Source organism: Lipotes vexillifer, unplaced genomic scaffold, assembly GCF_000442215.2.
Source record: "Lipotes vexillifer unplaced genomic scaffold, Lipotes_vexillifer_v1.1 scaffold724, whole genome shotgun sequence".
Lineage (NCBI taxonomy): Eukaryota > Metazoa > Chordata > Mammalia > Artiodactyla > Lipotidae > Lipotes > Lipotes vexillifer.
Window position 1 is genome coordinate 112,441 of NW_006788746.1, and position 27,377 is coordinate 139,817.

A 27,377-nucleotide genomic window follows, 5' to 3' on the forward strand; every position below is an offset into this window, starting at 1 on the left:
CCGGGAAGATCCCACATGCCACGGAGCAACTAGGCCCGTGAGCCATGGCCGCTGAGCCTGCGCGTCCGGAGCCTGTGCTCCGCAATGGGAGAGGCCACAACAGTCAGAGGCCAGCGTACCGCAAAAAAAAAAAAAAAACCAAAAAAAAAACCAAAACAAAAACACTGGCCTGGTTAGTGTATGGGGTGTTTGTGTGTGTAAGGGGATGGTACATGGTGGTAGATGTTAAATGTTGAAGCTGGGTATAATAGCAGGATTGGATCATTTCAGGGATTTGGACTGGATGTTGTAAATAAAGGAGAATCTATTGGAGGTTTTAAAGCCCAGAAATAAGATCAGTTTTACAAAGATTACTCTGTGGGCATTGTTGAAGATGTAGGGGGGGCCAGGGGGTGGGTTGAGAAGGGCACAGGCCGGCTACCTTAGAGGCAGGGTGGTTTACAGTAGGATGAACAAATAACATTTTGTCCAAACCACGATATTTTTCTGTGTGAAAGGCAAGACTGTTAATGATTATATCAGGATAACTGGGAAATCAGGAGATACGGATCTGGTTATAGGAAACAAATGCAGTAGTTCAGGAGTGAGATAAGGTAGCAGAATATTTGATAGTGGAATAGTGAGGAAGTAAAATTGGCCCAACATGGTCACTGGTTGAAACGGGAATTTGTACACCCCACCAAAGTTTGTTTTTTTTTTTTTAACTTTGAAATTGACTGTAATACACATAAAGCCTGCATGCTTTTAAGTATAAACCAGCTTAATTTTCACAAATATATTTAGCTACCATGGAAATCATGATATAGAATATAACCAACACTCCAGAAACTCCCCCTTTGCCCCTCCCAATCAGTACCCTTTCCCAAAGGAAACTGTCTGACATCTTTCACCATAAATTAGTTCTGCCTGTTTTTGAATTTCATTTGAGTGGAATCATACAGTGTGTATTCTTTACAGCAGCCAAGAGGACTATGAAACTATCTTGGTTCTTTGCATTTTATCTCTGGACTGGACTTTGAAGTTCCTCTCTTGGCTTTCCTTGATCTTCATGTACTTATCCTTTTTTATACCGTGACTTACCTACCCTTTTGGATTGGCCACCTCATTCTGTCCAAGCCTACTCTTGCGGTAACTGCCTCAAACCCCAGATGCTGCACTTGAGGCAAAGATATACTGTCCTTAAATTCTTCTCAAGTGTCTGCAATAGCTCTGGGGCAAATCTGGCAAAACTTTTCTGTCGTTTGCTTGTTGGGACAGACTTGGGTTGGTTGTTCAGAGTAATGCAGAAGTTCAGATAATTCCTGAATTTCTCATTTGAGTAACTGTGTACAAGAGTACGTTATTAAAGAGCAGAATTAGGCTAGAAAGAGAATTCAGTTTTGGAAAGAGTTTGAGGCTCTCTACAGGAGACACAGATAGAGATGTTCAGTAAGCATTTGGAGCTTCAGGTCAAACCAGGTTATGGGTCTGAGTTGGTCTGAGAGTCTACAGCATATGGGTATAGATGAAGTCATGGGATTGGTAGGAATACTCAGAGTGAGAAAACTAAGTGAGAATAGAAGGGCAGACCCTTTGGGTGCTCTAATATTAAAGGGATGGGGGAAGGAAAAGAAAACTGCCAAAGAGAATGAAAAGAAATTGTTTATAGAGGTAGAAGGAGAACAGAAAAGTGGTGTTACAGGAGGACATTTCAGAGAGAAATCCCTAATCATTAATATCAGATACTGTAGAGAGTTCAAGAAAGGTGAGGACTCATAAATTCTTCAGGTTGCATCCATCAGAATGGTTTCAGTGGACTGAATACAGAGCCTGACTGCAGTGGATTAAAGTGAGAATCAGACCCAAGAAAGTGAAGGCAGCAAGTGTACTATTTGTGAGTTTGGCTCTGAGGCAAATGGGAAACATGTAAAGTCCTCCATTATCTTCTGCCTAGCGCTCTAGCCTTATTGCCCCCCACCCCTAAACACATGCATTTTAAACTACTTATATAAATATCCTAACACAGTACTTTAAAAAAAAAATTTTATTGGAGTAAAGTTGCTTTACAGTGTTGTGTTTCTGCTGTATAGCGAAGTGAATCAGTTATATGTATACATATATCCCCTCTGTTTTAGATTTCCTTCCCATTTAGGTAACCACAGAGCATTGGGTAGAGTCCCCAGTGCTATATAGTAGGTTCTCATTAGTTATCTATTTTATACATAGTAGTGTATGTATGTCAATCCCAATCTCCCAGTTCATCCTACCCTCCCCCTTCCCTCCTTGGTATCCACAAGTTTGTTCTCTACATCCATGTCTCTACTTCTGCTTTGCAAATAAGTTCATCTGTACCATTTTTCTAGATTCCACATATAAGCGATATTATACGATATTTGTTTTTCTCTTTCTGACTTACTCTGTATGACAGTCTCTAGGTCTATCCACATCTCTGGAAATGGCACTATTTCATTCCTTTTTATGGCTGAGTAATATTCCATTGTATATATGTACCACATCTTCTGTATCTTTTTGAATTATGGTTTTCTCCGGGTATATGCCCAGGAGTGCGATTGCTGCGTAATATGGTAGTTCTATTTTTAGTTTTTAAGGAGCCACCATACTGTTCTCCATAGTGGCTGTACCAATTTACATTCCCACCAACGGTGTAGAAGGGTTCCCTTTTCTCCATACCCTCTCCAGCATTTATTGTTTGTAGATTTTTTGATGATGGCCATTCTGCCTGGTGTGAGGTGATACCTCATAGTAGTTTAGATCAGTAGAAAAGGATAGAAAGTCCAGAGATAAACCCACTCACCTGTGGTCACCTAATCTATGACAAAGGAGGCAAGAATATACAATGGAGAAAAGGCAATCTCTTCTATAAGTCGTGCTGGGAAAACTGGACAGCTACATGTAAAAGTATGAAATTAGAACACTCCCTAACACCGTACACAAAAATAAAATTAAAATGGATTAAAGACCCAAATGTAAGGCCGGACACTATAAAACTCTTAGAGGAAAACATAGGCAGAACATTCTTTGATATAAATCGCAGCAAGATCTTTTTGACACACCTCCTAGAGTAATGAAAATTAAAAAAAAATAAATGGGACCTAATTAAACTTAAAAGCTTTTTCACAGCAAAGGAAACCATAAACAAAATGAAAAGACAACCCTCAGAATGGGAGAAAATATTGGCAAATGAAGAGACCGACAAGGGAATAATCTCCAAAATATACAAACAGCTCATGCAGCGCAATATCAAAAAACAACCCACTGAAAAAATGGGCGGAAGACCTAAATAGACATTTCTCCAAAGAAGACATAGAGATGGCCAACAAACACATGAAAAGATGCTCAATATCACTAATTATTAGAGAAATGTAAATATCCTAACACAGTACTTTTCAACCTGGGCTACATATGTTTTTCAACCTGGGGAATTTTTTTTTAATGCCCAGGCCCACCCTTCATTTCTTGACTTAGAACCTTCTGGAATGGAGTATCAAGCATTGGTATTTATAGAAGGCTCCTTAAGTAATTCTAATATATAGACAGAGATTAGAAGCATTGTCCATTGTGCCATATTCTTTCTGTGTGCTTTATATAGGGTGGGAAAGTGTTTAGGGCCCTGGAATTTGGATTTGGACAAGCCTACTTCAGACCTGGGCTCTAGCACTGAGAATTTGAGTGACCCTAGGAAAGTTACCTAACTTGAAGATTGAATATCTTTGGGGGATTGTTACGTGGACTGAATAAGATAGTGTATGTAAGTATTTATTTAGCAAAGTGCCAGTCATAATGAGCACTCAATAAATGTAGCCATACATATTAGTTTGCTATTTCCTTTGTCTAGAACACCATCCTCTCATTTGACAAATCCAGACTCCTCACTGAAATCTCATCTTCTACTCCTTCTCAGTGTCCCTTCCTCTGCCATAGCAATTACTGTACTGTGTTATGATTACTGGCATGTTTGTCTCTCTGGCTGGACTGTAAGCTCCTTGAAGACAGTGACTATATCCTTATCTCCTAGTTTCCATCATGCAATACTTGTTACATAGTAGGTAGCCAAATATTTGTAGCGTAAATGACTTTAAAGAGAAAAGGAATCTGAAAAATACTGTTCCCCTATTTTTCTAGTAGTGATTTTTGTTGGTCTGATACTTGAAGTGCTGGAGAAAAAAGACTGATGAAATTTGGCACAATGGCAAAATTTGCCATTAATAGCCTCTTATTAAAATAAGAATAATGTACAATTACCATAAAGAAACTATGTGTTTTACTTGGCAGTTCTTCAGAGACAATTCAGATAGAGGAACTTAAGTCATACCTTGAAACAGGAACTTCTTTTTTATATGGCTTTGAAACACATTTCCAGTTTTAACTGCAATGCCAGTTTTAACTTTTCATGTGTTTTTAACCAGGTGGCTTAAAACTTTTGCTGGGCAAATATTTCATGCTCAGCTAGATGTTAATGTAATTGCCTATTTACAGTCCAGAAAAGGGTTTTGTTAAAAAACAAACCAAAAAATAGCTTATTTTTGTTACCAAAAGTTAAAAGAGGGAACTTGGACTGAAAGAATGTAAACTTTAGTATTCTTGTAATTATTTGTTAATCTATTTCAGAATTTAGAGTAATGGTTTTTAAGTGTACACTTGTAGAGATTTTTTTCTTAATTGGCGAAAGAGCACCATTGTACTTGGAGTCGTTTTTGAGTGAGTCACTGTGTGCATCCTTGAGGGTAGCAGAACAAAGATTCTGTTGTGCTTTTCTACAGCAGATGCACATTCAGAGGGTTCCTTGGAAAGTAAGAGAACTTATTTATGCTGACCTTCATTTATAAGCTAAACTGTATAGAAAGGGAATACTAAATCTGGATGGGGCCTTTATTAGACGGTTCTTTTGCATGACACCTCATTTTTACATGTATTGGAGATTCCCAACTTGAGAAAAAAACTGTGGCCATTCAGGAGTTTAGACACCATAAAATCTTGTTTTTGAGAGATGAGGATCTTCCCTGAGAGAGAATTCTGCAAAGAGGAGCAGCAGCCAGGCATGGTGAACTTGACTGACAAAGTCATGTTCTTTGAAAGGGATGTAGGATTGTGAGCTCTGTAACATTGTAATTATCATTTGGCTTTACCTTGAACTGGCGTGTATAAACTGAGGTCTCGCTGTAAATAAAAACTGAATGAGCCACTTTATTAAGAACTTGAGGTTATGGAGGCATAAGCAGCCCCCATTTGATGTTCATTACTACCAGACATTCTCCACTACTTTGCCCCAAACTGAAATTTTGGCAGCCCTAGGGCTTCTGGCTTTGACATGTGGCAGAGGCAGTGGGACTCGTTGGACAGGACACTTAGTACATAGCAGAAGTAGCAGCACCACCTAGCATGTATTTGTGGACGTATGTATATGTAGCTCTTCCAAAAATACTTTAGCTGATGGTTCAAGAGCTAGTGAAATGGGTTGCATACAGATAAAGGAACTGAACTTGAGAGAGGTAAAATGTCTTGCTCAAGGTCACATGATTCATCAGTCACTTCCTCAGTCCAGTAGTGCCCCACTGCTTTATCAGTGAACTTTAGGTTACATTTTAAGCTTTGAACTGTGTTTTTTTCCTGACATCTATATAGAGGCCTAATATTTTCCTAAATAAATGTCTCTCATTTAATTGTGACTGTACTATATGAAGTATAATACTTTAAGGTGCCTGTGTCAATTTAATGGAAGTTTATAATTCTCAAGTTTTATGTAGAATGAAAACAGGTGTGCTTGATATGTGATTTTTTTTTTTTTATACCATTCTGTTTTATAACTTGTTTTCAGAGGAGGGTAGCCTGTTCTAGTTTGGTTTCTTAAAAGCATTCATTTAATACGAGAAGGCTTCATCATAGTATATTTTTTAGAAAAGAGTTTATAAGTGTCACAAGTGGCAACTGAAGTTTGGATTGCTTATGAGCTCCTTAAATGAATCTCTGAGGCAGAGTTGAATGGATACTTTTTTTGTGGAAGACTGCCTGATGAATGTTTGTGTGGTAAATATTTTTAAAGTCCTGTTTTTAAGTGCTAGGGATAAAAGATTAAAGTTCTTAGGGGAGGAGATGGGCAAGTACACAGACAAAATACAGCCTGGTTAAGTACTGTGATAGTTGCACATATCAGGTGCTCAGGAGTTTTGTCGGAGAGCTGTTGGGAGACAGGAGTAAAGGGTAGGCAGTTGTCATTCAAATTGTTTTAGAAAAGGGAACCCTGACATGAGTATAGATTTGAATATATAAAAGTTAGGTGAAGAAGGAACAATGTGTGTTTCCTGAAAAGGGAATAGCATTTTCCAAGGACACAAGATGAGCTTGGTATGAACATGCAAGTTGCCTGCATAGCTGGAACATTGGGAAAAGAATAAGTAGTAAAATAGGTGAGGCTGCAGGCATGGTCAGGATCCAGAACATGAAGGGCTGTGTTCTCCTTGTTAAGGAGTTTGCATTTTCTTTTTAGAAAGATCACTCTGGCAGCACTCTGAAGAATGGATTACAGGGGGCCAGACTAGAGGCAAGAAGGCTGTTTTCTGTTATCCAGTAAGAAATAATGAATCCCTAAATTGCTCCGGTTGAGATGGTGAGCAGAGATGTTTAGAAAGTAAGATTGATAGATTTCTTACCAGAGCCATTGAAGGTGAGTACTGTCACCTAAATCAGGGAACCAAGGAGCAAGACACAGCTAGGGGCACAGATAATCAGTTTAACTTTGGATATTTGCACTTGAGTTGCTGAGGAGTCACCCAGGTGAAAGTGTTCAGTGTGCAGTAGAAAGTGTAGGTTGTTTATTACTTCTCCATTAATTAGCTGGTATTCTGTATAGAAGAACTTTCCCCACTTGCCCCTCTCTTCCTTCTCTAAAAAAAAAAATCACTGAATTCAAGGATTATTTTTGTATTTTTAATATTGTCATTATTCTTTTTGATTCTTAGGTTGCCCCAACTTTAGCCACTGGGAGCCCTTTCTAAGTCAGCTCCTTTTGGCATGACCCAGTAGTCTTTAAGTAATACCTTACTTTCTGGCCCAAAAAGGTGTTCCAGGCTTTTACTTTCCTTGCTCTACTACTGAAATCAGCCGTTTATGGGATTGGCCAAAAAGTTCGTTCGGTGTTTTCCGTAAGATGGCTCGCTTAGTTGTCTTTATCTTTATGTGAAACAATTTTGTTAGATTGTATTGTGATAGCTGTCATGTTAGCGTGCATTTTTAAAAAAACATCAAAATTGGTGAATTTTTGTGTAGCCATTTTAATATTGAAGATGGAAGAAAACAACTTTTTTGGTATGTTATGCTTTATTATTTAAAGAAAGGTAAAAACACAACTGAAACACAAAAAAAGATTTGTGCAGTGTATGGAGAAGGTGCTGTGGCTGATCGAACATGTCAAAGTGGTTTGCGAAGTTTGGTGCTGGAGATTTCTTGCTGGACGATGCTCCACGGTCAGGTAGACCAATTGAAGTTGATAGTGATCAAATCGAGACATTAATTGAGAACAATCAATGTTATCCCATGCTGGAGATAGCTCACATATTCAAGATATCCAGATCTTAAGCATTGAAAATCATTTGCACCAGCTTGGTTATGTGAATAACTTTGATGTTCCACATATAAGTTAAGCGAAAAAAATCTTCTTGACTGTATTACCGCATGTGATTCTCTACTTAAACATAATGAAAATGTTCCGTTTTTAAAACATTGTGATGGGAGATGAAAAGCGGATACTGTACAATAATGTGGAGCAGAAGAGATCATGGGGCAAGCTAAATGAACCACCACCAACCACACCAGAGGCCGGTCTTCATCCAAAGAAGGTGATGTGCATATGGTAGGATTGGAAGGGAATCCTCTCTTATGAGCTCCTTCCAGGAAACCAGATGATTAATTCCAACAAGTACTGCTCCCAGTTAGACCCAACTGAAAGTGGCACTAGACGAAAAGCGTCCAGAATTAGTCAACAGAAAGCGCATTATCTTCCATCAGGATACCATGAGACCACATGATTTTTTTTATGACCAGGTAAGAACTGTTACAGCTTGGCTGGGAAGTTCTGATTCATCTGCCGTGTTCACCAGACATGGCACCTTCAGATTTCCATTTATTTCGGTCTTTACAAAATTCTCTTAATGGAAAAAATTTCCATTTCCTGGAAGACTGTAAAAGGCACCTGGAACAGTTCTTTGCTCAAAAAGATAAAAAGTTTTGGAAAGATGGAATTATGAAGTTGCCTAAAAAATGGCAGAAGGCAGTGGAACAAAACAGTGAATACATAGTTCAACAAAGTTCTTGGTGAAAATGGAAAATGTGTATTTTATTTTTACTTAAAAGCCGAAGGAACTTTTTGGCCAACCGAATATCTGAGGAACCTGGGTTCCTTTTAGTAGGAAATGGTATTTAGAATCCATGGTCTGGGGTCCAGGTGTGGTAAGTGTTATATAGCCCTTTATTGCCATTTTGAAGAATATATTTACACCTTCACGGATGATAAAACCAATGGAATGGAATTCTGTGTTTAATGTATGGGCTTGTTAACTTGGAGATACTGTTGAAAATCTTTAAAATAGCTTTAATTGTCTGCTGAACATAATTTAACCTTTGTTTTGTAATTTTATAATACACATTTGTTACCATGTGATAGTGTCCATGCTACACATTTAATAGGTATTATTTTATTTTATGTTTAAAAGGAAGCAGTTTGTCATTCCTATTGTACAAAAAATAAATGTTAAGCAAATTATCCAATGTTACATGGTTAGTAACTGATAGAGGCAGAATTTGAAACCACAGCTGTCTCCACAGTCCAAGTTTTTGACCACACTGTTAGGCTGAAGGCAGCCTAATGATAATTTGGGGAAGATTCTTCAGCATAAGTTTTGATTATACAACTACAGATGCAGAATATGTATATCTTGGGATTGAATCTGTACTAACCATAGAGATCCATCCTGAGAGTTTTTTAATTGTTAAAATTGCTGGGATAACGAGTAAAATATCTTGGTTAATGAGTGTTTTAGATACTTGATGTTGTATTGAAAGTTATATGTGATGACTTAAGCCTATCATAGGTAAGAAATAAACTGGTTTTAGACTTTGAGAAACAAAAAATTCAGAATTGCTCTAAGCATTCCACTTTGAGTTTTCCAAGTTTTGGTTGGTTTTAAAGCATGTGTAGAGCAGCAGTCAGCCGAATTGAGAGATGGAGTTGCTGAGAGAAGTGTACTGCTTGGTACAGTGTTGACGAAGGGGTTAGAAATCCCAAAGTGCTTAATTAGAAGTGTATACTTAGCAGAATTATTAATTCCTCATACATACAGAACTGCAAATATGAGTTGAATATTTCATTTAACAGTGAAATTGAAAAGTCATAGAATATGCCTACAGTGAATGCATTAGGTATGGATCATTTGAAGGGCAGTTTGTAGGATGGCAGTGGTCTCCCCCACCTCAGCTTACCTTCACTCATGTAACTGACTGGCTGAGAGGGTTTGGCTGATATGTTTTAGGAAGCGCTGAGTCATCACCACTTCCTCACCTTCTTTTTGCCCAAGTAGAACTTATTATTTTCATTCCCTAATCCTGAGTTGGTATTTGTTCTTCTAATACCCCTGGATAATTTCTGCAGTATTTTGTAGTTACAGAACCAGTGGCTGATCTAGGTGTTACTGATCTGGAATGTCATAAATTCTGAGTTTTTTCATCTTCCTCATGATTTCCCTCTTTCACGTTGAGTAGAGCAGTTTTCAAGTGCACACTAAATAATTAACATCACTTTGAATATAGCATTTAAATTTTTTATTACCAAGAAATATCTGCAAGACTTCCAGTCTGCCTCTGTCAGCGTTGTTTGTTTGTTTGTTTTGGCTTTCTATAATAGCTTTTATTGATCTTGGGCATACCAAAAGCCTAACAGGTAGTGCAGTACCTTTAGCCTGTCTCAGAGATAATTGGTACAGAAACCACAAGAAACCCGTTTCTTTTTTTTTTTTTTTCCCCAGGCAGGAATTAACACTTTTTTTTTTAACATCTTTACTGGAGTATAATTGCTTTACAATGGTGTGTTACTTTCTGCTGTATAACAGAGTGAATCAGCTATACATATACATATATCCCCACATCCCCTCCCTCTTGCGTCTCCCTCCCGCCCTCCCTATCCCACCCCTCTAGGTGGTCACAAAGCACCGAGCTGATCTCCCTGTGCTATGTGGCTGCTTCCCACTAGCTGTCTGTTTCACATTTGGTAGTGTATATATATCCATGCCACACTCTCACTTCATCCCAGTTTACCCTTCCCCCTCCCCGTGTCCTCAAGTCCATTGTCTACGTCTGTGTCTTTATTCCTGTCCTGCCCATAGGTTCTTCAGAACCATTTTTTTTTTAAGATTCCATATATATGTGTTAGCATACGGTATTTCTTTTTCTCTTTCTGACTTACTTCACTCTGTATGACAGTCTCTAGGTCCATCCACCTTACTACATTTAACTCAATTTCGAAGAAACCCCTTTCTAAGACCAGCATTACACAGTCAACAACTATCAGTACTTTCTGTCCTGCGTAAACCAAAACCATAACCACTCACATCATATGAGAGAATCAGTTTGCTACTACAACCATCCTTTGTTCTGGGAGATTATTTTCTGTCCTTTCATAAATGCTTAACATCTTGTGACCCCAAAACCAGGTGCACTGGGGGGACCAGGACTTACTAGACATCTCAGTGCTTGTGTTCCTCCTCATTAATAGGTTATCAGCCAGATAACCCGGGTGGCATAGATCCTACCAATAAGCCACTTGTTCTAAACTTTCTGTGCATCAGAACCACCTGTAGGGCTCATTAAACCACAGATAGCTAGGTCTTACTCCCAGAGATTGTGATTCACTAGGTCTGGGATGGAATCTGAGAATTTGCATTTTTTGCCAAGTTCCCAAGTGATGCTGATGGTGCTACTGTAAGGGTCTTTCAGGGTTGTTACTTACATGTAGTGGAACCCAATTCTGGTCAATTTAAAGAAAAGGAATTTATTAAAAGGATAGTGGGTAGCTACAGAATTGTTAGGAGTGCTGGAGAAATAGACTTGGGGCTAGACAACTATGATCCATACTCTATCACATATTTGGTAAAGATACTACTGCTGCTAGCACTGAACACAGTGGATACCACAGCTTGCACTGCTGAACATCTATACTGTACACTGCATGTGTTCACAGACCCTTCAACCACTAGCTGCCAAAGTGGATTCCAGATAGTTCTTGCTTCTTGGTATCACTAGATTAATAGTTTATGATGAGTTTGTGTGACTGGTAGTGCTTGGGTCATTTGCCTGTGCCATAGTTTTATGGAAGGTTGGAAAAGTGAAAATCTGATATACTCAGTTTCCACCAAAACTCATAAGTTGAGGTATTTGCTAAAGAGGTGTTTATTCATGGCTTGACTTCTTTGTTAGATATTTTGACCATATGCATTAGGAGTTGACAGAGTATTGCCTGGGAACCAAATTAGCCTACCAACTATTTTGTAAATAAAGGTTTATTGGAATGTGCCCACACCCATTCATTTACTTGTTTTTTGGTTGTTTTCATGCTACAAAGGCAAAGTGGATTAATACTTGTGACAAAAACCATATGACCCAGAAAACCTAGAATATTTATTATCTGACCCTTTATAGAAAAAGTTTGCCAACCCTGGATAGGAGTAATCCTAATACTTCTATTCAAATCCATACGGTCACCATTTATAGATGCTGTTGGAGAACTGCGTGTAAAATGGCCAAATTGTCAAAGATTGGAGACAAATAAAGGGCAAACTTTTAGATAATTTGAAGGACTTTTAGAATCTAAAGTTCATCAACTTTGTCAGACTTTCTTCAGGCAGAGAACTGGAGAACCATGTGTATATTTCAAAACTTGTAAATTATGTTCTCACTTAGACTTTAAAATTGAAAAGTGAATTCCTAATTCTTTGTCAGCTATTCATGGCACCATCAGTGATGTACCACAGATGTCCTCTGACTTGAAAACAGAGGAAACGATATGACATAATTCAGTTGAGGATCTCAGGAAATTCTGGGACTCCTGGACTCTAGCCTACCCTCATTGGGCAGCTCAAGTTATGGATTTCTAATTCTGTTTGCCAAGACATAACCTTTCCAGTTTTCAGACCTTGTTTGCCACTAAAACAAAATTGTCTTGGCATTAGAAAATAACAAGCACATTTCCATGGGATAGGCATTTTGTGGGTGTCTGACCAGGTTATGATGACTCTTAATTCAAAGGGTGGGGCCCCAGCAGCTGTGTTTGTAGTATATGACTACACCTACCAACCACTGTTTTGGAAGTTCTAGCTCATGCATTAAAGCTAGGGGGGGGAAAAAGTACATACATACATAGATTGGGCAGGAAATAGTAGTGTTCTTGTTCACAGGAGATGTTACTGTATATGTAGAAAATCCAAAAGAATCTACAGACTGTGAAATTTATTAAGGTTTATAGTATACATCTTAAACTTATCACAGTCAACCTTCAAGTGATATTATACTATTTCTTATATAAGAACCTTACAATATACTTGCATTTTTACCTCCTGGCCTTTGTGCTGTTGTGATGCATTTTACTTGTACACATAAATAAGCCTCATAATTCATTGTTGTCATTGCTATTTCTTTAGTCAATTGTCTTTTAAATAATTAGAAAAAAGATTTATATTTACCCATGTAGTTACCATTTTCCAGTTTTTCTTCATTCCTTTGTGTAGCTCCAGATTTCCATCTTGTATCGTGTTCTTTTATGAATGACTTTTAACATTTTTTATAGAGCAGGTGTGCTGGTGATTGACTCAATCTTTGTATATATGAAAAATGCTTTGCCTTCCTCTTTGAAGGGTATTTTTCTGGGAATAGTATTCTAGATTGATAGTTTTTTTCTTTTGTGACTTTAAAGGTGTTACTACAGTGTTGTCTGGATTGTGTTGTTTCTGAGTATTCTGTATTCTAATGATCTCACTGTGTAATTTATCTTCTTTAGCTGCTTTTATAATTTTATCATTTTTTTAAGCAATTTGATTATGATCTTTGCTGTTGTTTATTTCATATTTCTTGTGCTTGAGTTTTGTTGAGCTTCATGGATGTGCAAGTTTATAGTTTTTATCAAATATGGAAGATTTTCCACCATTCTCCAAATTGTTTTTTTGTTCTTTGCCTTCTTCACAGTGACTCCAGTTATACTTCTGTTAGGCCTGCTTAAAGTTGATGTCTGTCCTACTGTTCACATTTTTGTGCTCTGTTGATATTTTTTCCATCTTTTCTCCCTGTGTTTTATTTATTTATATTTTTTTAATTGAAGTATAGTTGATTTACAATATTATGCAGTGTTAGATCATACATACAATATAGCAATTCAGTATTTTTGTATATTATACTACATTTAAAGTTATTATAAAATATTGGCTATATTCCCTGTGCTGTACATTACATCTTTGTATCTTATTTATTTTATATTTAGTAGTTTGTATCTTGTAATCTCCTACTCCTGTCATGCCTCTCTCCCCACTGGTAACAACTAGTTCTCTATATCCATGAGTCTGTTTCTGTTTTGTTATATGTATTCATTTGTTTTACTTTTTAGATTCCACATGTAAGTGATAACATGCATTATTTGTCTTTCTCTGTCTGATTTATTTCACTAAGCATAATACTCTCCAGGTCCATCCATGTTATTACAAATGGCAAAATTTCATTCCTTTTCGTGGCTGAGCAGTATTCCATTGTGTGTGTGTGAGCGCACACATACGTACGCATATTACGTCTTCTTTATCCATTCATCTGTTGATGGACGCTTAGTTGCTTCCGTATCTTGGCTGTTGTAAATGATGCTGCTATGAACATTGGTTGCATGTACCTCTTTGAATTAGTGTTTTAATTTTCTTCAGATGTATGCCTAGAAGTGGAATTGCTGGATCTTATGGTAGTTCTATTTTTAGTTTTTGAAGGAACCTCTGTACTGTTTTCCCTAGTGGCTGCACCAATTTATATTCCCTTTCCTTACTAGGGCTCCCTTTTCCCCACATCTTTGCCAAGATTTGTTATTTGTGATCTTTCTGCTGATAGCTGTTCTGACAGGAGTGAGGTGGTATATAATTATGGTTTTGACTTGCATTTCTCTGATGATTAGTGATGTTGATCATCTTTTCATATGCCTCTTGGCCATCTGTATATCTTCTTTTGAAAAATGTCTTTCATGTCTTTTTCTTCTGCCCATTTTCTCATTGGGTTGTTTCTTTGATACTGAATTATATGAGCTGTTTATATATTTTGGATATTAACCCCTTGTTGGTCATATCATTTGTAGATATTTTCTCTCATTCAGCAGTCAATTGTCTTGTTGATGGTTTCCTTTGCTGTGCAAAAGCTCTTATGTCTAATTAGGTCCCATTTGTTTATTTTTGCTTATGTTTCTGTTGCCTTAGGATACAAAAAAAAATATTGCTGTGATTTATGTCAGAGTGTTCTCTTCTAGGAGTTTATGGTTTCAGGTCTTACAGTTAGGTCTTTAATCCATTTTGAGTTTATTTTTGTATATGGTGTGAGGAAATGTCCTAATCTCATTCTTTTACATGTAGCTGTCCAGTTTTCCCAGCATGACTTACTGAAGAGATTGTCTTTTCCCCATTGAATATTCTTGCCCCCTTTAACTTAGATTAATTGACCATAGGTATGTGGGTTTATTTTTGGGCTCTCTATTCCATTTCATTGCTCTATGTGTCCTTTATTTGAGCCAGTATCATCCTGTTTTGATTACTGTTACTTTATAGTATAGTCTGAAGTGAGGGAGCATGATGCCTCAAGCTTTGTTCTTTTTTCTTAAGGTTGCTTTGGCTCTTCAGGTTCTTTTGTGGTTCCATATAAGTTTTAGGATTATTTGTTCTAGTTCTGTGAAAAATGTCATGGGTATTTTGATAGGGATTGTATTAAATCTGTAGATTGCTTTGAGCAGTATGGACTTTTTTTTTTCTTTTTTGCAGTATGCGGGCCTCTCACTGTTGTGGCCTCTCCCGTTGCGGAGCACAGGCTCCAGACGCGCAGGCTCAGCGGCCATGGCTTACGGGCCTAGCTGCTCCGCAGCTCGTGGGATCTTCCCGGACCGGGGCATGAACCCGTGTCCCCTGCGTCGGCAGGTGGACTCTCAACCACTGCGCCAACAGGGAAGCCCAGTATGGACATTTTAACAATATTAATTCTTCCAGTCCATGAGCACAGGATATCTTTCCATTTCTTTGTATCATCTTCAGTTTCCTTTTATCAGTGTTTTATAGTTTTCAGCATGGGTCTGTCACCTCCTTGGTCAAGTTTATTCCTAGATATTTTATTCTTTTCATGCAGTTTCAAATGCAATTGTTTTCTTGCTTTCTCTTTCTGATAGTTCATCATTAGTAGTGTATAGAAAAGCCACATATTTCTGTTTATTAATCTTATATTCTGCAACTTTATTGAATTCATTTATTCTAATAGTTTTTTTGGTGGAAATTTTATAGTTTTCTATATAAAATATGACATTATCTGCAGATAGTGACAGTTTTTCTTCTCTTCCAATTTAGATGCCTTTTATGTCTTTTCTTTTTGTCTGATTGCTGTGACTAGGACTTCCAATACTATGGTAAATACAAGTGGCAGGAATCGGCATCCTTGTCCCAAGTTTCAAGGGTTTGAGAGCAGAAGTCCTGAAGGTTAGGTCTGAGCTGGTTCCATTTTCTCTAAGTGTGTGCTCCCCCCCAGCAACCTCGGCATTTTCACCCCAGAGGGTAGCAGTGCTGGACCATGAGAGGCCAGAGTGGGCAGTCGGTGTGGGTCAAGGTGCACACTGGGGCAGTCCCAGCACACTGGAGTTCCAGACTGCTTCTGATCTGCTGTCCCCACGAATGCCAGTAATGGTTGCCCTCACCCCATTCAGATGCAGTGCTGGGTCTGGGCTGGCTCTGCCTGCCACAGCTGTCTACTCTACTCGGCTATGGCAGCCTTCACCCTAGTGGGGAGCTGTGCCATGGAGCAAGAGGGGCTGAAGCGGCCCTCAGCATGAGCCAGGGTGCACGTTTGGGCAGATGCAGGAAGCCAGCTAAAGTACCTGGCATTTTCACTTGCTTTCTCCACCCTGTTTTGAGAGAAACCAAGCACGTGGGTGCTCTTCACTAGCAACGTCTAGATTTCTCACAGCCCCTGCTAGTCCCACTGGTCTTCACGTCAGCCAAGAAGAGGACTTATCTTTCTGGTGTTGGACCCCAGGGCTAGGTTTCCTAATATGTGGTTCACACCCCTCACTGTTTGGGGAGGGTCTCTGAGCCCATGCAGTCCCCCTCCTCTGCTGTATCCCCTCCTAGGGGCAAAGGTCCTCACCTGATTGCTTCTCCTCTTTTCTTACCTGATTTCATGTGGATCTTTCATTACAGCCTTGGTTGTATAAGAGCCTTTCTGCCAGTCTCCAGTTTGTTTTCAGTGAGAGTTGCTCCACATGTACAATAGATGTATTTTTGATGTGTTCATTGGGGGAGGTGAGCTCTGAATCCTCCTACTCCACCATCTTGATCTCCTTCCCCCATGTATTTTATTTTTTATTTCTATTTTTGTGTCTTTAAGTTTTTAAACCTTTTCTTCTACAATGTCTTAATGTGCCACTTATCCCATCCAGTGTATTTTACATCTCAGTGTTGTTTTCATCTCTGGAATTTTTTTTTAGTGTCCCTTCTTATATAGTTAATCTTTTCTATATTTTCTTGAACATATGGAATATAGTTTCAATACGTTTTTAAATATCTTTTTGTATTAATTCTGTTACCTGGTAATTACTGAGTTGGTTTTGATTTTTTCTCTCCTCCTTATGGGTCATTTTTCCTTTTTCTTTTCATGCCTAGTGATTTTTAATGGAGTACCAGAGATTGTGAATTTTACTTTTTTATGTGCTGGGTATATTTTATTTCCTATAAATATTCTTCTGGGACACAGGTAATTTGGAAATCATATGACCCTTTGGGTCTCTTTTTTGAGCTATGCTATGTAGCACCAGAGTAGCATTTAGTGCAGTGTTAATTTTGCCCAGTACTGAATCCAAAGGCTTTTGAGTACTCTACTAAATACGTTCTGAATTATGAGATTTTTCCACTCTCTGTGGTGGGAATAGTAACTCTTCTGGTCCCTGTGTGAGTTTTGGGTATTGTTCCCTTTAATCCAAGAAGTTTAAACCTCAGAACTGTTGATGTTTTGGCCCAGAGAATCCTTTATTCTGGGGCCTTGTCTTGGGCATCATAGGATATTTAGCAGCATCTCTGGCTTATAGTCACGTGATGCTAGTAGTGCCCTGCCTTCCCCTCTGAAAATTATGACAACCCCAAATGTCTCCAGATATCACTATGTCACCCAGGGGGCAAAATCAGTCTTGATTGAGGACCACTACTCTAATCCTTTCAGATGGTTCTTTCCCTGAGTTCAGGTATTTCTTCATGTACATGGAAAGATCAGTACTCAACCCAGACTCAAGTGAGACCTTCTGTAGGTTTTCAGAACATTCTTTCTTTCTGTGTAGTATGCGTTCTCTCTGTCTGGCTCTGCAATCTTGAGCTACCTTCTACTCTGCAGGTGGCCAGCTACTTCTCAAGATACAACCAGGTAGTAAGGTATGATAATTACATGAATCACCTCATTCGTTTCCCCTCTCTCAAATGCCACTGTCTTTTTTTTTGTAATGTCTTATCTCTTGAAAAATGTTTCATTTATTTATTATGATTTTTAGTTGTTTTAGATGGAAGCTAAGTCCAATCCCTCTTACTCCATCTTGAATGAAAGCTGAAGTCTCAAAAGTTGTCTTTTACTTTTGAAGGGATGTTTTATAATGCTTCTGACACTGCACCCCCGAAAACATTAAAGTGGCAGGTCTTTGAGCCCTCATAAAGTTAATATCTCGCTTCCAGGAGTTCAAGTGTGTTACCCAAGATGCCAGGGTACCAGCCACTCCTTGCTCATTCTCTTGTTCATTCTGTTCAGTCAGCAGAATACATATGTAATGTCTTAGGTGGTCTAGATGGCTTCAGGTTATATTATGGTAGAGACTGAGAAAGTTGCAATAGCCCTTAGGCAAAACTGTAAGTTAATATTGTCCTGCACAACTGCCAGCTGTTTCTTGTACTTTTTACTTTAGTAACTGGAATGGAAAAGAATACATTCACCAAATCAGTACCTGAAGCTTAATTAATCATTCCTTCAACAGTATTATGTCTGGGACTTGCAGCTGTGCCCAGAGCTAAAATTTGGTTAAGTCTTTAACAGTCTGTGGTCATTTTTTAGGATCCGTCTGATTTTTGCAGATGATGCATGAGAAGGACTGTCACCCCTGCATACTTTTAAGCCTTTACTGGCGGCCCTAGTCTTTGTTTCTTTGCCTCTTTGGAAAAGCAATATTGTCTTTTATTTACTATCTTGTTCTCGGGAATGGGGCAGTTTCAGAGGTTTCCACTTGACTTTTTCCACTATGACAGCTTTTACCACATAGGTTCCTTTGTGGGAGTTATTCTAACTGCCAGATAAATAAATTCTAGTTATAAACTTGGGGAGTGGAGAGAGACAAGACTATTAGGTGGGTCTGCAGGCTCAGTGAGCTCACTATGAGCCAGACTTTTTCCAGGACTCTGTTTCTGACCTCAACTCAGAAAGTTTTGGCTAGGTTGTTTCTTTTGCCCCACAGAACCTCGACTTGGATCATTCTCTTAGTTCTATTCAGCTGGTAGCTGGTCTGGTCTAAGAAGGAATCACATATCCGGTTCCTTGGTGCTGTTTCATGTGGCCTTTCTCTTTCAATGAGGCTATTTTGGGCTTCCTCACAACATTGGTGCTCTCAGGGTATTTGAATCTTAGAAGTTACACGACCTCACTTCTGGCACATTCTTTGGGTCAGAACAAATCACAGGACCAACCCAGATCCATGGCGGAGGGCACCTAGATTCCTACTTTTGATGAGGGAGTGACAAGGTCTCATTGCAAAAGAGCATATGGGATAAGACATATCATTGTAGCCCTCTTTGGAAGTACAGTTTATCATATCACTGCTCCATCTGCTGTCTTATAGAATTTTATAGACCTTTTTTAGGTCTATAGACTCATTTGCTGTGGTTTCCTCTTTTAATCTATTCATCTCTTTATATATATATATATATATATATATATATATATACACACACTTAAAAATCTTTTTCCCTCTTATTTTGGTAAGGATTTAACAGAGATGTGTGTGGTCATTGAATCCATCATGGTTAATTGGCAGTTGTAAGCTTTGGAATCAGAGATTATTGCTTTTTTTCTTAGAGCTTCCTTGTTGTCTTAGTAGCGTATTGGGGAAAAAGGTTGTCTTATGTGTCTTTTCTTTTTTTCTCTCTGTCATTTGATAATTCTCTTATAATATATCAAAGAGAGTAGTGTTTGGGAGCAGTCTGCCCTGGTATAAAGGCATTACTCCTTGTAAGAGAATAAGGAGGTAAATTTTACATAGAGAATTTAAGCTTCTTTATAATCACCATGCATCAGCGTTCTGTGGTAAAATACTCTTTTCTGTCAGGAATGTTCCCTGCTTCCACATTTTCCTTTTGCTATGCCATTGCTCTTAGCTGAGGTTATACTATACTACTATACTTTATTAACCTGGGTTTATTAATATCTAATTATCTGAATGAGGGCTAGAGAAATGTTCCCCAGTTCTTTCAGAGCATGAACAATAGCATTGTCCCATTGGACGTCAGTTTTGTTTAGTGGTAGATTAATACCAACTTGAGTCTGTTTGAAAAGAGGTTTTTTTTTTAAAAAAATCATATTTTAAGAGGAATATTGACAAACAGAATCATCTCCAGAGGAGATCAGTTAGGATGCTTAAAGATCTGGAACCTGCAAATATTTAGACTTTGTTTTCTGGAGGAAAAAAAAAAAGACTTAAAAGAAGACAAGATAACTGTTTTCAAATATTTGGAGGTCATTAAAGAGGAAAGATTGCATCTGTTTAGAAATGAAATAGACTTTTATATGAAATAATGAGTTTTTGATTTCTGGCATTGTTTGAGTAGAGGTTGTCAGCCATGCTGAGGAGGGGTTCCTGTGTGAGTTGAGGGAACTCTTCTAAACCTTTTCAGATCTATTGTAATTCAGAGATTTTGTGACTCTTCTGTAGTTAACAGTTGTGTCATAAATGGTTGTTTGCTTAAAATCAGAATTGTGGGATATCATTATATTTTAAAAAGTATATTTGAAAATTAATCTAAAGTCTTTTCTGTTCTACAGGACTTAAATACTATTTATTCTTATCTTCATGGAATGGAAATATTATCAAATCTCAGGGAACATCAGCTTAGGTAAGTGTGATGCTGTGTTTAAGAGCATGTGCTAAGGAGTTATTCAAATGAGTTTGGATAGATAGTTGCAGGGACCAAATCATTTAGGGGCTTTTTATAGGATCTGCAAAGAAATTGGCCTTTCTCATTCCAGTTTTCCTTAGCCCTGGGACTTTGAGCAAGTCTTAATAACATCTAAGCTGCAGTTTTGTCTTCTATAAAATAGGGATAAAAAGATTACCTTTGTTACAGCATTTCGAGGATTAAATGAGAATATTTAAAGCAAAGTGCAGTGCTCAGTTTGTGCTAGCTAGTGAAAACAGAACTTTCTCTTTGTAGTTTGTATTGATATTTATTGTATCAAATGCTTGAGACGGGCATGGTATAATGTAGTGTTATATTAAAGTGGAAAGAGCAAGACTCTTGATTTGGCATAAGCTCCTATGGACAGTACCCATAAACTTTCCGAACCTCATTTTTCTATTCTGTAAAATGAGTTTTCTCTCCTGCTACCTTGTCTCATTGTGATTATATTTGTAAAAATACTTTTGAGTGCTATAAGCACTAACTATTATAACTTTGCATAATATTTTAGTTAAACTGTGTTTTTCTTCCATGACCAGCTTACTTATCACTTTTCTGGCTATTCTTTAAGTTTCTGGCTATGGACCAGATTCTAAATATAATTGTTTGGAATTTATTATTTTCTGTTTTCTGTGTAACATAATTTAGATATTAGTATATGTCAAGTAAGTGTATCAAGAAGAAAGAAAAAACTAGGGCATTAGTAGTAAAGTATTTTTAAATACAAGCAAATTTATATTTATTCAACAGATTTGTATGTGTGTGATCATATTTTTAAACTCCAGTGAAAAATTTAGTGATAGATCTGATCATTTTCTGTTGTAATTATATAACAATTTTTGAGACAATTCAAATAAAATAATTTTAAAAATTTTTACTTTTTAAAAAATATGTTAGATTAATGTCTGCAAGAGCACGCTATGAGAGATACAGTGGCAATCAAGTTCTTTTTTGGTGAGTATTTCCATAATTAGCTTAAATTAATGTTTAAAATTTAGATTGTTAGCATTGAAATTCATTTGATTCTGGAACAGTTTCTGTAGAGGAGATTGAAATATATTCCTAAACTATGAAATATAATGTACATAGGGCTCACAGAAGGTGTACAGTGCAACGAAGTTTAATAAATATATACACCTGCGTAACTACTATGCAGCGAATATGTAGAACATATCAGCTCTTCAGAAGGCTCTAGTCAACTGTCTTGGAAAGGTAATCTAGTTCTGATGTCTGTCACCTTAGATTAGTTTTGTCTCTGTAAATTTCATACAGATAAAAATCTGTTGGTCAGGCTTTTTATACTTCACAAATGTTGCAGATTCTTCCATGTTTTTGCATTCATTCTTTTTCAGTGCTTTACAGTATACAGTTATGTGAAAATGACATAATTTGTTTATCCTTGCCACTATTAATAAATATTTGGGTTGTTTCCAGTTTTTCCCTATCATGAATAGTAAGTTTCTATGAATATTTTATTCATGTGTTTTTGTACCTCTATTTACTCATTCTTCTTGGAAATATTCTTAGGAATAAAAGCATTGGAAATGCACATGCTCAAATTTAAGAGATTCTTTTTTTATATATAAATTTATTTATTTAGTTTTGGCTGCGTTGGATCTTTGTTGCTGAGTGCAGGCCCTCTCTAGTTGCAGCAAGCAAGGGCTCTCTTTGTTGCAGTGTGTGGGTTTCTCATTGCGGTGGCCTCTCTTGTTGCAGAGCACGGGCTCTAGACACGCGTGCTTCAGTAGTTGTGGCTCATGGTCTCTAGAGCTCAGGCCCAGTAGCTGTGGCGCACGGGCTTAGTTGCTCCGCGGCATGTGGGATCTTGCTGGACCAGGGATCGAACCTGTGTCGCCTTCATTGGCAGACGGACTTTCAACCACTGTGCCACTAGGGAAGTCCCAGGAGCTTGTAACATTAGAATCTAAAATACGTATTTCATTTTATCTCGTGATTTTGTTTTTTGTTTTCCTGCTTAGTAATGATGATGAATGATTTTCATGTTTTTATAGGCTATTTGGATAGCTCTTTTATGATCTCCTGATTCAAGTTTTTGACCATGTTTTAGTTGGGCTATCTTATTTCTGTTGATTTGTAGGAAATTTTTATGAATTCTATATCTGAGTCCTTTGTTGGGTACATAAGTTGTGAATATCTTCTCCCACTGTGTGGCTTGCTTTATTTTACTCTGTTAATGGCATCTTTTGAAGAGAAGAAATTTCTTACTTTCTCAATTTTTCCACTTGTGATTAGTGCTTCTCATGTCCTGTTTAAAAAAACAAAATCTTTCCCTTCCTCAAGATTATGAAGATATTCTTCTCTGTTTTTCTTCCAAAAATTTTGGCAACAGTGATCTCTTTTATTATATATATGCAGCTGGTATAGAGAAATGGTATTAACTTCAGTGTTTCATTGCACACTGCGTTTGTCATTATTTCTAAGTATTTACTGGATTCATATGGATTTTAATAGCTTTATTTGTTCATTTGTTGATTCATTGACTTACTATTAAATGTTTGTCTGCTATACATTATGCTTAGCCTGGTGTAGAGTGGTGGGAAGAAACGGGATTTGTCCTTATGAGTTTATTGTATAGTGGGGGAGAGAAAGTTAATTAAAATAGCTACACATATTTAAGTGCTGTCAAGGAAAAGTACAGATTTATAGATAAGTGGAACAGAATTGAGAACCCAGAAATAAACCCTTATATTTATAAACAGTTTCTGTGTATTTTTTTTTAATGGCCTTGTAGCTATGTAGCTAAGATGTGCACACAATGTGGGTATAACACAACTGAGTATTAAAAAGGAACCACCAGTGAACAGTTTATTTTTGATGAAGGTACTAAAGCATTTCAGTTGGGAAAGCATAGTTTTTTCAACAAGTGGTGCTGGGGTGATTGAGTATTTATATGCAAAAACTTAATTTAGATTCTTATCTTACACCACACACAAAAATTAATGAGATATTCACTTTACACCCATTAGAATAGCTACAGTTGCAGGTGTGCGAAATGGGTAAAGGGGATCACCTGTATGGTAATGGATGGAAACTAAATTTTTGATAGTGAGCATGCTATAGGGTATACAGAAGTAGAAATATAATGTTGTACATATGTTTTTTTTGTTTGTTTTTTTTGTGGTACGCGGGCCTCTCACTGTTGTGGCCTCTCCCGTTGTGGAGCACAGGCTCCAGACAGCCATGGCTGTCCGGCCAGGCTCAGCGGCCATGGCTCACGGGCCTAGCCGCTCTGTGGCATGTGGGATCTTCCCAGGCCGGGGCACGAACCCGTGTCCCCTGCATCGGCAGGCGGACTCTCGACCACTGCGCCACCAGGGAAGCCCTATACATATGAAACATATGTTGTAAACCAGTGTTACTTCAATTAAAAATATATTTTAAAAAGTAGCTGCAGTCAAGGATAAAGAAGATGTGGCACATATATACAATGGAATATTGCTCAGCTGTAAAAAGAAACAAAATTGAGTTATTTGTAGTGAGGTGGATGGACCTATAGTCTGTCGTACAGAGTGAAGTAAGTCAGAAAGAGAAAAACAAATAGTGTATGCTAACACATATATATGGAATCTAAAAAGAAAAAAAAAAGGTCCTGAAGAACCTAGGGGCAGGACAGGAATAAAGATGCAGATGTAGAGAATGGACTTGAGGACATGGGGAGGGGGAAGGGTAAGCTGGGACGAAGTGAGAGAGTGACATGGACATGTATACACTACCAAATGTAAAATAGATAGCTAGTGGGAAGCAGCCGCATAGCATAGGGAGATCAGCCCAGTGCTTTGTGTCCACCTAGAGTGGTGGAATAGGGAGGGTGAGAGATCCAAGAGGGAGGAGATATGGGGAAATATGTATAGCTAATTCACTTTGTTATAAAGTGGAAACTAACACACCATTGTAAAGCAATTATACTCCAATAAAGATGTTAAAAAAAAAGTATCTGCAGTCTAAACATAACAAGTGTTGGTGAGGATATGGTGACACCTGGAATCGTCATATATTTGTGGTGCAGATGTAAGTATAGCCACTTTAGGAAATGGTTTGGCAGTTTCTTAAAATTTTACCATATGACCTAGTAATTCCACTTTTACATATTTACCCAAGAGAAATGAAAACACGTGCAGAGACTGTACATAGATGTTCTTAGTAGCACTAATCACACTAGCCTAAAACTCGACATAATTAAATTGTTCAGTGAATAGATAGATAAAATGCTCTGCATCTGTATAGTGGAATACTATTTGGCAGTAAAAGGGAATAAAATGCTGCTGCACACTACAACATGGACAAACCTCGAGCATATTATGCTAAATGGAAGAAGCAAGATAGAAACATCACATATTACATGATTCCATTTATACGAACTGTCCAGGAAAGACAAATCTATAGAGACAGAGCAGGTTATTGGTTACCTGGGGCAGGGATTGACTGCAAACGAGGCATAAGAGATCTCTTTGTGGTGATGTTTGCACAGTTCTTTTCAATATCATAAAAGTTATTGAATTGTGCACTTAAAATGAGTGAATTTGTGGTATATTGATTATACCTCAGTTAAGCTGTTTAAAAATTAGTATAAAGAGTTACCCAAATCTATATTTGACCAATCATAAACAAAGGAATTTCTAAAAAATGAATGTGGAAGTTAATTAAGTAAAGAGTTTAAATTCAGAGATTAGTGGAAGCAGAGAAAAGAATGTGTATAGTTGACCTTAACTGGGAAGCAGCATGATAGAAAGAGTGAAAATAAACCACTATGTTCAGTGCTTCGAGCAGAGAGGAAGAAACAGGAAGAGAGGGGTGTGGAGAGCCAGGTGGAGACCACCTTAATAGTTTTTGTTCTTTATTTTAGGAGCAGTGTGAAGCCTTTGAAAGGAGTAAGATCTGACAAGATTAAATATGCCACTCTTCTCTAGGCTAAATTATTCTTAGATTCGTTTGCTTGCAGAGAGAAAGGAGATAGCATGGCCGCATGTTAAAAGACTTTCACTTTCCTTGTGTTTACTCATCAGATGCATTGCCAAACTGTGCTCTGAGAGTGGAATTCTCTGCAAGCTTTGAACAGTTTCTGATTCGTGAGCTGGCATGGCTCTCTTGGTAGTAGGAGTGAATTTCAGGATTTTTCCTCCGTTTATAGTAGAATTTACTGACAACTTTGTGACTGTTTCAGCAAAGTGAGATAAAAATTAGAGGCTTCTGGTAGCATCCAATCATAACTTTCTTCTGTCTTGATTTGGGGCAGAATTTTCTTTTACTGATTTTATTCCTTCTTGTACAAAAGACATGTTTCAAAAGAATTAGAAAGTAAAATTTCCAAACAAAGAACCTTAAGTAGGAGATTTTCAGCCATTTGTATCTTCCTTCTGTGAAGATGGAAGGGATGGATATAAAGAACTTTAAAGTATCTTCTGGAAACTTGATGATACTTTTTTCTTATGGTAGGCAATAGGATTCACCCAGAAAGCTCATCCTGGGTGCTATGTAGAGTGGTTTGGAGGCTTAGTTTTCTGGGTGGAGGATGGTACTATTCATTGAGAATGAAAAAAATGAAGCTTGAAAGAAATGATAGGTAGATTTTGAACATGTTGAAGTTGAGTTGTGTGTTAGATATACAAGCTAGCATGTCAAGTCGCTAGCCAGATAGATATACAGTTCTCCAGCTCAGAGGAAATGTTTGTTTTATAAAATTAGAATTGTCTACATATTGGAATTAATTGAAGTTTTAGGTTTGATAAATTAAAAATACTTGAGAGAAAGAGAAAAAGATTAGATTATAAAGTAACATATAACAAGATTCTCGGTTTCCATTGGAGATTTAACTGAACTAAAAATGATGATGGACTTAAGTCATCTGATATTCTTTTATCCCTCAGACACACATAAAGTGAAAGATTGGGTAGGCATTTAATGTATTTCTGTCAGAATAAAATTTAAGAGAAAGGTAGATCCAAATTATAGTTGAACGTGAAGATGGAACATTGATAAACTTGTGAATTCCAAACAGTATTGTCTTTAATATACAATAAACTTGTAATATACATAAAAGTTATCAGAAATAGAATTTTTTTTTTAAGCTTTTTTTTTTTTTGCAGTGCGCGTGCTCCTCACTGTTGTGGCCTCTCCCGTTGCGGAGCACAGGCTCCGGACGCGCAGGCTCAGCGGCCATGGCTCACGGACCCAGCCACTCCGCAGCGTATGGGATCTTCCCAGACCGGGGCACGAACCCGTGTCCCCTGCATTGGCAGGCGGACTCTCAACCACTGTGCCACCAGGGAAGCCCTAGAAATAGAATTTTTTAATATGCACATGTAGTACAATATTTAAGTTAATCTTCATCAAATGTGGTGATCCAGTATACAAAAATGAGGAATGGGAAGTTACTGATATAAATTAATAAGATAGAGCTAATAAACATATATTTCTGAAGCCTGTATCTTAAGCTAGTGATTATGTATGATATGAGCATGGTCTGTATGAAACCTTAGGCAACAGGCGAAATTTCCAAGGAGAGTTAATTTTTAATGATTTATATTATTAGAATATTTTTCATGTTTTGTATTTTGTACTGAATCCATATACATGTGAATGTGTGTATTTATTTACTCATCTATTATATTCATTTAAACAGTTCAGAAACTATTGCCAGATGTTGGTATATCCTGCTTTCTGGATCTGTGCTTATGAAAGACTCCATGGTTTTGCCTCCTTGCAGGTATGTTTACATTTGCTGTTTAGTGTATGTGGTAGGCAAAGTTAGATTACAACTAGTTGTTTTATTTCTTACGTTAAACTGTTTTTATGTAGATGTGTATTTTCTCTTAGTAGGTGATACATTTTAGAAATGTCCTTGCTTTTTGGTACTATTTGAAGTACTTGGCAGGAATCAACTGATATTTCATATTTCTTGGGGGTATA

General features: G+C 37.5%; 1 protein-coding gene across 6 annotated transcripts in view; it reads left to right on the forward strand.

Annotated features, from left to right (window-relative positions):
• The window catches only part of RAPGEF6 (Rap guanine nucleotide exchange factor 6), a 222,020-nt gene that overhangs the window by 6,616 nt on the left and 188,027 nt on the right, over positions 1–27,377 (forward strand). For all 6 annotated transcript variants that reach the window (XM_007461756.1, XM_007461757.1, XM_007461758.1 and 3 more), the window contains exons 2-4: positions 20,317–20,387; positions 21,348–21,404; positions 27,091–27,174. In XM_007461756.1, the coding sequence (XP_007461818.1) occupies positions 20,317–20,387; positions 21,348–21,404; positions 27,091–27,174 (212 nt within the window). The remainder of the gene's footprint in view (positions 1–20,316; positions 20,388–21,347; positions 21,405–27,090; positions 27,175–27,377) is intronic.